Genomic DNA, 11,166 nt, shown 5'->3' with positions numbered 1-11,166 from the left:
GATACTATAACTGCATTATTTGCCCTGGAAACCAATCTTTGTTCTGTTTACAAGTCTGCTGGATCAGACCTTTCCCCAGGGTTTTTTGCCTTCCCCAACCAATGACTATGGGGGAGGGAGCAAAAATGACCGGAGAAGGGACTTCTCTCAGTACTGTGATTTGTGAAATTCAAGACTGCCCCTTATACAACCCAATCCATCTAGCTCTTCTGGGGATGGGGGGTGGGGTTGGTTTAAGAGCTTCAGCTGATTAACAACATTTATCAGGCAGACCTGGAGGAATTAGCCAGGATGCTGCTGCGTTTGAAGAACCATACTGCAAAGAAGCAGGTAGAGGTATTTTATATACATTGTAAACACTGACTTGTAGATTTAATCAAAACGACTCAAAATCTTTTAATTGAAGAAGAAAAAAAAAACTATGCCCTGCTCGCATGGATCTTCAGGAAAAAAATATATAAGAGAAATACTGCACAGGAGGGTGAAGGAACTAATTGTAGTGGCGGCGAATGATCCGTTTCTTCGTCAAGTCTCAGAATAAGGAGATAAAACAAAAGCACGTGTCCTTTTTTTTTTTCTTGGCGAGGTATGGCAAGCAGTCACTTTGACTTCCAGGCAGATGCTGAAGCTCCCGGCACAAAACGCCTCCTTTCTCCATCCCCCTCTAACATAGCGGACAGAGACGTCTCTTCCCCACCCCTTTCTGGAAAAGAGTTTCGCACAGGCGCGCAGTTGCGCGCCGCCTTTACACGCTCAGTCACTCCTCGTACTAGGTCTCTGTGTAGCGTGCTGTGTTGCGCGCGCGCGCACGCACACACCCACAAATGCACACGCAGGCGCACACGCAGGGAAGTAGGAGGAGAAACACAAACGTAAAAAATAGGGAAGTCTAGGGGTGGGGGGGGGAAGAGAAATCTCAGTTGCACTTCTGGCCCTTTTAAAAAGTTTGTGTAAATTGGAATGAGGTCAGATTTGGAGCTTCTCATTGCACACGGTTATTGGGTTCCAAGCCAATCGGAACCGAGGGGCGGGGTTTTGGCACGACGGAGCGTTGGATACAGCCTATGATTGGCTTAGAAAAGAGCTGAGGAAGGATAAAGCCGCACGAGGCGGAATTGAGCGCTGCTCTAAGCTGCAGCAAGAGAAAGTGTGTGTAGTGGGGCGGGGGAAGAGGCCAAGTCTGTAATCCCGGTTTGTACATGTCTCTTTCCTTTTTGGGGGGCTGTGCATCTACAGGCGAGCAAGACGGGACTCTATACATTTACTGCACCAGTCACTGTTTTTCCTATTGGGAAGACACCCGCTTATTAATGCTACTCGGTTGCACGAGCGGGGCTTTTTACCCCCAGCTAACTCCCTGGCAGCCGCTGAATAATCATAGAAAAAACTCTTGATCCCTCTAATTACGAGTTCTTGGACGAAGATTTTTTTTTTATTATTACCGGTTTCGCTTGGCGACGTGGGCATTTTCATTCTTTAGTGGGTTTTTGTGTGTGTATATCTTCAAGATTTTTTTTAGCAGTGGGCGTGCTGCTTGTGCCGAGACACCTCGAGTACAGTATTAGGAGAGGGTGAAAGACGGGGGAAAAAAAACCCACCCACTTGTGAACGCCAGGGTGGGGGAGAAGTGGAAGAGAGAGAGAGAACTAGGATTGGCGGCTGTTTGATTTTTTCTTTTTCTTTTTTTTTTAAAGAAAGGCACTCTTTCCACTTAGAGCCGGGAGTCTACTCTTAAACTCTCAGTGCAAAGTTGCGGCGAGAGGCGTGCGCAAGTGTTGGAGAGGCAAACGCGGTGTGGAGCTACAACTACTTCCCGGAGGGACTCGTGCCTTAAGTAACGGGGGACGAAGCGCTGGCCAAGGGGGCTTGGAGAGCTCCGATTGACCGGCAAAGTTGAGGGTCTTGTTTCAAGCGGGTGGCCAAGCTGAGCCCCACCGACTTCCCCGCAGCCGCTGCGGCGCGCGCCGACCCCCCAAAATGGTGCAGCAGACGAACAACGCGGAGAACACGGAAGCCCTCCTGGCCGGCGAGAGCTCGGACTCCGGGGCCGGCATCGAGCTGGGCATCGCCTCTTCTCCCACTCCGGGCTCGACCGCTTCGACAGGGGGCAAAGCGGACGATCCGAGCTGGTGCAAGACGCCCAGCGGGCACATCAAGCGGCCCATGAACGCCTTCATGGTATGGTCTCAGATCGAGCGGAGGAAGATCATGGAGCAGTCCCCGGACATGCACAACGCGGAGATCTCCAAGCGCCTGGGCAAGCGGTGGAAGCTGCTCAAGGATAGCGACAAGATCCCTTTCATCCGGGAGGCGGAGCGGCTGCGCCTCAAGCACATGGCGGATTACCCCGACTACAAGTACCGACCCAGGAAGAAGGTGAAATCGGGCACGAACTCTGGGAAGCCGGGTGAGAAGAGCGGGGGTGGAGGGAGTGGCGGCGGCGGCGGCAATCAGGGAGCAGCCGCCTCCGCTGCTGCTTCCAACTCTTCCAAGCTTGCCCAGAAAAAGGGCAGTGCCGCCAAACTCTCTCCCAGTGGCGCCGGCAAGCCGCATCCCAAACTCAGCCCGAACGGCGGCGGCACGAAAGCTCCGTCCTCTTTTCCATCGGAACAGCCGGCTGCCCTCCTGCCCCCGGAGCACCATTCTCTCTACAAATCCCGCGCAGCCTCGCCGGGCTCCTCCTCGCCCTCCAGCAGCAGCAGCAGCAGCCACAGCAGCCGACATCTCCCCGAGAAGAAGGCCAAGCGGCTCTACCTCTTCTCCCACTCGTCGCCCGGCAGCGCCGTTCCGGCCAGCCCAACCCTCAGCACTTCCACAGAAGCCAGCGACCCGCTGAGCCTCTACGACGAAGTAGCGGCCGTAGGCGGCCGGCAGGACGGGGGCGAGCCCTCCGCTTCCCCCGTGGGCGATTGCTCCCCGTCGGACCACCGAAGCTACACCAGCCTGCGGGCGCCGTCGCCGACACCTTCGACCTCGCACTCTTCGTCGGCTTCCTCCTCCGCGTCCTCCTCTTCCGACGACGAGTTCGAAGACGACCTGTTGGACCTCAACCCCAGCCCGGGCTTCGACAGCATGGCGCTGGGGAGTCTGAGCTCCTCGGTCCTCGACAGGGATCTGGATTTTAACTTGGAGCCTGGCTCGGGCTCTCACTTTGAGTTCCCAGACTATTGTACCCCGGAGGTAAGTGAGATGATTTCTGGAGACTGGCTCGAATCCAGCATTTCCAACTTGGTATTTACGTACTGAGTTGCCGGGGGACCGAAGGATTAAGAGGAGAGCAAACGGCGCGCGTGGGGGAAAGGAAAGAGACGCGGACATGGCGCTCAAACCCCCAGGCGCGCTGCAAAACTGGAGAGCGAGCATTTCACCCACGGTTGTCGATGGTCCCCCGCCCCCCCCTTTTACTGAAACTTGACTTGAGGGGTGTGTGCGCGCGCGTGGTTTTTATTTCGCGAACGCGGCAAAAGGGATCAACGCGTTCTTCACCGAGAAAGCTACCACAGAAATAACACGGGACTAAAATCGATCCCCACCCCCTTTTTTTTCGTTCACGTTTCATCCTCCTTTTGCAGCCGTAGAATGAGAAGCACGTTTCAGACTCTGGTGAGAATCTAGTGGCTTAAACAGGAATGACAACTACAAGCAGGAGGGGGTGGAATTCTCGCACATCTTTTGCTTATTGGATTGGAGGGAGGGAGAAAAGAAAGGAAGGTAGATTCTGCTATGTGTATTAGGTGTTTTTGGGTTAGGAGCGAAAGCTGGTGTGCTTCAAAACGAAATTGCAGAGCTGCAAGTCAATTTGCATTTTTGAAAGGTTCTCTTTATACATCAAAAGGGATGGGGAAAGGATGGCCCTGGGAACTGGACTGAATCCTAAATGGAATGAAAAGGCGAGACAAGCATTTGAAAAGGAACTGGAAATTCGGCTGAAAACATAATAATAAACCAGAAAAGGATTTGCACCTATGTGGGAGAAGGTGGCGGTGATTTTCTTTGCCACATGTTACCTTATATTCACAGAAATCATATGTGAAATTTTCAGCAACACATAACTTTTTTAAAAAACAGACAGATATAGAACATACCAACTGTCTAATAATGTGGTACAGGGGAAATTGAGGGCCATTGCTCTTTCTTACAAAAATGTGTTTTTCTTACTCAGAATTGTGATGGTGTTGGATTATTTCTCTGGTGGGTTTTAATATAGCATGTTATCCTATCTTTTGGAGGTTTTTTTGTAAGACTGTTGAACAGTTTAAAAAGAATAGTGTTAGAATAATATAAAAAGCAGATAGATGGCGCTATGTTTGATTCCTTCAAAAATTATCACCAGCTTTTTTTCACTCTTAACTCTTTAAAGGATTCAAACGCAACTCAAATCTGTGCTGGACTTCAAAAAGAACACAGGACCAAATTTTTCCTCAGTGTGTGTGTGTGTGTGTGTGTGTTCCTCTAGCTGTAAATGAAGACTTTTTTTCACACCAGAATTCATTCTTGAAATGTTTTTTTTTTCTTTTTAAATGGAATTGGATGCCATTTTATAAGTGAAGTATTTATACTGGCCAAATGTTTTTACTTGTATTCCTTTGTCCTTTTTTTGGTAGTTCTGTTCGTTACCCACACCATTTTTATGTCACCTTCACTGAAGGGCTAGAGTTTTAACTTTTAATTTTTATATTTAAATGTAGACTTTTGACACTTTTAAAAACAGAAGAGAAGATGAAAACGTTTGATTATTTTCTCAGTGTATTTTTGTAAAAAATATATAAGGGGTGTAAATTGCTGTTTTGGATTTCCTGATTATAAATAGGGCTGCTGGTTAATCTCTCACACAAAATCAGTCCCTACTTTCATCATGTTTACACTCCAATCTGCAGGCTTCTTAAAGAGACAGTATCTCTTCTATCTACCATTCAACTCTACTTGTGAGTTGAGAGAGGGATTGAACTCTAATCCACTGTAGGGCTAATTTCTAACAAATTCTCCCTCAAAATAAATGTTACGTTGTTACAGAGAAAACAATATTTTTCAGGAAAAAGGGATCCTGTAGCTTTAACTTCAAAACCACATCTTTTGCACTTTTTGTAAGCAAAAACAAAGTAAATGAAAACCATGCCATTTAAATCACTGGACCTATCTAAATGCCGATTTGAGTTCGCAACACTATGTACTGCATTTTTCATTCTTGTATTTGACTATTTAATCCTTATACTTGTCGCTGAGTATAATTGTTTTAGTCTCTTATGGCATGATGATAGCATATGTATTCAGGTTTATAGCTGTTGTGTTTAAGATGAGAAAAAGTGAAAACATCTTTGTACATTTAAGTCTGTATAATAATAAGCAAAAAAGATTGTGTGTTTATGTATGTTAATATAACATGACAGGCATGAGGACATCTGCCTAATGAAGAGGTTCCGTTAAGGGTTTTTTAAACTTTGGTTTCCTTTTTAGTTTTTTGGTCATCCATCCTGTGCAATATGCTGTGTGGAATATCTTTGTCTAAGGATCTGCCCATAATAACAATGTTGGGTGGGGAGGGGAGGGGAAAGCTGGCTAATAAAAGCCAAGTTCACTGCCTGTCAGATTGTCAATATTCTTTCTGTAAATAACCTTTTCCCCAAAGGAAATAAAATCAGCTGGAACTGAACCCTAAAACCCTGCTCCTATTGTCATTATTTTAGACTTTCTAGCTGTGTATTTTTGTCCTGTCAAATGAAAACATTTTACAATGATGGGTCTCATATATGCAGAGCTGTTAATACAGAAATGTGTCCTTTCCCTCCTCCCCTCCTGCTGAAGCTTCATCTCTTTGTGCATCTTTGGATGTGTTCTATGCTTCCATGCTTTCTAGGAATAGGCGTATATTAAGGAAATGTTAATAGCATTTTCAGTGAAAGACCAAAAGACTAGAATGGGAGATGGCCTTGTGCTCAGAAAAGGCCATTAGAGGGGAAATGCAGCTATAAGGAATGTGTTTTAAAAGGTCCTATAACCATTTTGTCCTATCAATGTGACCTTGCAATGTGAAATTCCTGACATAACATCCTTGATTTGGGGTACTTCTAGAGTTTCCCAATGGATTTTATAGCTGAGGAATTACATCAAGCTTATCTTCCATTCTTTTGAAAAAATATATAAGTTAAATTTTCTTAGCTTGATTCATTGCCAAAATAACAAACTTGTTTCCCTTTTCTGGTTTCCCAAAACCAATTGCAGAAGACCCTATAAGAAAAACCCGGCAAAGAACTGGGAACAGAAATGCACACTATGAACAGTATTTTTCTTGGTGTGAGTCTCTTTGCAAGGTGTCATCTGGCCCTTTTGTCTTTTATATAACCCCTTTTCAAGCAGATGTGAAATAGGTCAGTAGGCGAACTGTTAAGTATTGTGGCAGCTTTGATGAAGCTTAGAATATGCACTGCAAACCAACTGGGGGTGGGGGAAGAACCTTTTACATAGCCACAGTTTTCGAATTGAATTCTACTGTAAATGAATATATCGCTGATCAAATAATTTTCTATTCCCCTCATCAATTACATAATACTTAAATGTTAAATCCTTTAATTGGAAATAAGCTATGTTTTTTTTAAAAAAAAGTACAATGTTTTTTTTTTTCAAATGAATCAGGTAAATGTGAGCACATTTAATGGGCTGCTAAGTACTGCTATGGTTATCGGAGAATGTCACAAAAACATCATAATGGCTCCATTCTAGTAGACAATATTTAGATGATGAACTTGTGCAATAATGGATGGACACTGCCTTCATGGATTCCTAGAGCACAATAGATGGGCTGTGTTTGCATGGTAATTTATCTACTTTTTGCTTGACTATGGTTTATACAAACTGTGTTTGCAGAACCTAGTGAACCATAAACTAACTACATGGGTTAGGTTAGGTTTCTACAAGCTACCAGGGTATAGTATGTGGTTTGGTGGACTTTTTAATGAGCTGTTAAACATAACCATGAACTAAAAGGTACATTTGGTTTTTAAATAAGGAGCAGCATACTTATCATAATAAGACAAGCCAATGTTTACAATACTCCATATGTTTTCATTTACAAAGATTGTCAAACTGCACGATTAACAAGTAGAAAAAAATGGAAAAATGTTGCAAAATATAGCTGAATCCTTTGTAGTTTATTTCATAAACTGCCTTCCCTAGGGATTTTTATGCATGAAGGAACTTTTAAATAGGCAGTTTATATTTTGTTCGTACTACACATTTCCCCAAGGTTAACCATGTTTTGGAATCAAACTAGCATTCTGGTTTGCATACCACATTGCCATGTGGGCTGGACTAAAATGTGGCCAAATAGTTTGTGGTGTGATATACTGCAAGAAATCTTACATAGTATAATTCAGATATATTAAACTAGTTCACTAGCTTGGTGGGAACTGGGCAATCTTTTGGATTATCAATATGGGATGCATAGTAATCAGTTGTTAGAAAGCTTTGAACTTTCTAATTTTGCAGATAACTGAGGAGGAATTAACTGCTGATGTTATAAATTAAGTGAAGGCTATATTGCTTCTATTTCTAGGCACTGGCATTTGTTGCAAGTTAAAAGTCTCCTCTGGATTCTTGAACCTCAATATATATATTTTCAGTTTAGCAGAGATTCAGAAGAATTTTATTAAAACAGGATACAAATATTAAAAATACTGGTTTATTCAGACACATGTTCAACCACAGACTAGTTCATTAATACTGTGCAGCATTTAACATGCCAGGGGATCCATTTTCAAATTCATGCTCAGCCATGGGAACCCACAGATGACTTTTAGTCAAACCTACAGCACAGGATTGTTGTGAGGATAAAATAGAGAGGCAACCCTGTGTAAGGTGCTTTGTGCTCCTGGAGAAAAAAACGGGATAAATCTAATTAAACTCTACTTTAGTCCATATATTTTATACTTCATACTTTAGGGTTCAATTTGCCATTAAATTGAGCAAACTGAGTACACTGAATCAACTATGGTTAACTATGAATTGGTACATTTTGGAAGAAAGCCAAAGAGGATCATCTCATCCTCTAATTATTCAGTTTCAGTACTGAAACGACTAAAATAGGAGCCATTTGCTACTTGAAACTTGCAGAAAGTATTTTCTTTTTCCCATTCACCATTCCCTCTGCATTTGTGACGGAATCTACCTTCTGCACCAGAATCTGACTAATCAATGATAGTATCGAGGATGGAGAGAATATTCTAAGTTTACCACATATATACCCAGACTTTAATTGTCCTCTCTAGGATACAGTAAATTGTCAGGACCGCAAACAGATTTCTTCCACATTTCTTTCTCTGTCCCAATTATTCTATATATGAACTACTGTGAACCACAGATTTAATTACTGGTCACACAAGTTGCCAATTTTTTTGTATTTTTAGCCCTTTCAGGCTAGGATGCATGATTCTTGATGAACATATCTTTTCTTTTACGTCTTATGTACACAGAGAGCATATGCACGAAGACAAATTCCTTGTGTGTCCAATCACACTTGGCCAATAAAAAACATTTCTGTTCTGTTCTATTCTATTCTATTCTATTCTATTCATGTCAGCCACAAAATAGCCCGAATACATTTTAGGCTAGCATATTGTGCAGAGTTCTGCCCTTGTGACTTTAATGTGAATAAGCTGCTGCCTCAATTGTGTCATCTACTGTAATAAGGCTTAAACCACATTACTGATGATACTGTAATTGACTCTGTTGACAATGATTGTGACTTAATTTTGTCAAGATGGGAGGTAGAGAGGCCTTTAACTGTTCCTCCCATGCCATTTTCCAAATTACACTGCTGGTTTCTTCCCTCAGTGCTACAGTGCTACATCCTGATGCATGAATTAAAGCTTTGCATTGTGTTTTCAATCAATCATGTTTGTATATACGAACCTATAAAAAGGATGGTGAACAGAGTGATAGGGTAAACATTCTCTTTACTAGCTTCATAGTATCTCCTAAGTTATATGTCAACAGATTCAATCCCAATAGAATAATTGATTTTGCTCTTTATTTTTCTGTTAAGCAGTTTACATGCTGGCTTTGCATGTTCATAAAATAGTGGCATCACATAATACCTTTCATAGATGAAGATTTTAGCTTAAATCATTTGCAATTAGTACAACTAAGTTTGGAGTCCTTTATGTCACTCCCCCATTGAAATACACGCATGCTGTGTGTTAACGTATCAGATGTAAGTTATGTGTGAATATTTCCCAGCATAGAAAAGACAGTGTGGAATATCAGGCAACAGATTGTAACCTGTCTACAAGACATTGTATGAGATTCCTGCCCTGGATGTCACAATCACCAATTTTATTACCAAAGAGCCAGAAACTGAGATAACAAATCTCATATTTCAACTTTCTTATCCATTGCCCTCTACTACTTCAGAAAAATTAAAAACTCATGGGTTCCATTTATTTAGATCTATATCCCATTTTTTATTAAGGTGCTTGAAATGGTGTACATAGTTCCTCATCTTTTATTTATCCCACCTCAACAACAACCAAGAGCAGGGGTGAAATGCTACCAGTTCACACCAGTTCGGCCGAACTGGTAGTGGGACCAGTGGGTGGTTCGGAGAACTGGTAGCAGCGGCAGCAGAAGGCTCCGCCCACTCACCAGGGCATCGTTACTTCCTGGTTTTAACCTGCATGCGCAGAGGGTCCAAAATCACACATGACGTGTATGCACACTTCCGAACCGGTAGGGAAGGTAAGTAGATTTCACCCCTGCACAAGAGGATTGGGCTTAAAAAAAGATTGGCCCAAAATCACTCATTGAATTATGGTATCTAGATGGGAACTCTCTGGTACAAACCCAATAAACTTAACCTAGTGATTTCCAAACTCTATGCCCTAGAAGAGCCCTGAAACAGTTCTATATATTACATAGTAAAATATACTGCTGGGCCCCTATGAGTTTGGAAAATGCGGCCTTTGAGTGACTGGTCTGACATTGTGCCTAAGATAGGACTAGAAGTCACAGTCTCCCAGTTTATAGCCTTGTGCCTTAAGAGCAGGGGTGAAATGCTCCCGGTTCGGATCAGTTCGGCTGAACTGGTAACGATGGCAGCGGGTGCTTCGGAGAACCGGTAGCGACGGTAGCACGAGGCTCCGCTCACCCGCCTGGTCCTCGTTACTTCCTGGTTTTAACTAGGAAGTAACCTGTTTTTTACCCCTGTGCATGTGCAGAAGGGTTTGCGCATGCGCAGGCTGCGCATGCACGTGACGCACGTACACATGAGCGAACCAAGCACACTTGCACGGCACATGCACTTCCGGACCGGTAGGGAAGGTAAGTAGATTTCACCCCAGCTTAAGAGACCAAATTGTCTCTTCTACGTTCTAATTTGTGACCCCAAAATGCGTTCTTAAAATAAGAGAATACTGAATTCAGAAATGATTTTTTCAGGAAAAAGTTTGGAAAAAATTTAAAGAATTATTGTAGAAAACAAAGGATAGTTTCCACCTGAAAACTGGTATTTTATCTTGTCAAAAGATTATGTAAAACTCATGCATGCATGTATCAACCCAGCACAATGTATCAGACTTGAGGTGAAAGGCAAGGTTGATTTATCAAGATGGCAGAATACTCACAACCTTATTCAGAGAAATAATGTAGTAACTGAAGAATTATTAAATTCAACATGGGTAAATAACAACTTCTGTAATGTGTAGACTAGGAAAATACAAGATGGTTCTTTTAGATATCAAAAGAACATCGTTCAAAAAGGCTGTCAGACCCAACATGAAAGAAAAAAATTATTAACATTGATAATGTATATTGTCATTTCTTAGCTTAAGCCATGTTATATGTTAATCATGATTTTTTGAATAAAATACAAAGGCTGATTTCAGGTAACATCCCAAACCAAATAAACAATGTTATGGGATTTGCATATTGTATGAACCCCAAAAGTATTATTGGTGATATTGCCAAAAACTGGGTTATATGAGAAGAAAAACCAATAGCATTCCACTGGGTGTTGGTATAAATGGATGTGCATCTTTGCCTTCATAGACAAATTAATTCATAGATTTTATCAACAAAGGAACTAATTAAAAAATAATTACATCTGGCTTTTTTTTTTTTAGTATGTGAATCAAAGTCAGCAAGTTGAATCATTTTAGAAAGATTGGCTTTCCTGCA

At 42.4% G+C, this 11,166-nt stretch overlaps 1 protein-coding gene across 1 annotated transcript; it reads left to right on the top strand.

The window, feature by feature from the left end:
• Positions 1-1,015: 1,015 nt before the first annotated feature.
• On the top strand, positions 1,016-5,537 carry SOX4 (SRY-box transcription factor 4). Its single transcript, XM_058177850.1, has one exon. The coding sequence runs from the start codon at positions 1,978-1,980 to the stop codon at positions 3,244-3,246; it is 1,269 nt and encodes a 422-aa protein (XP_058033833.1). The 5' UTR covers positions 1,016-1,977; the 3' UTR covers positions 3,247-5,537.
• Positions 5,538-11,166: the final 5,629 nt, after the last annotated feature.

This window comes from Ahaetulla prasina, chromosome 3 (assembly GCF_028640845.1).
Source record: "Ahaetulla prasina isolate Xishuangbanna chromosome 3, ASM2864084v1, whole genome shotgun sequence".
In the NCBI taxonomy this organism is placed as follows: Eukaryota; Metazoa; Chordata; class Lepidosauria; order Squamata; family Colubridae; genus Ahaetulla; species Ahaetulla prasina.
Note: the sequence above shows the minus strand (reverse complement) of the source record. Positions and strands in the feature narration are given on the sequence as shown.

Bases quoted from the DNA above. Each gene is read 5' to 3' on its own strand.
- SOX4 (XM_058177850.1), top strand. From the start codon at position 1,978: ATGGTGCAGCAGACGAACAACGCGGAGAACACGGAAGCCCTCCTGGCC.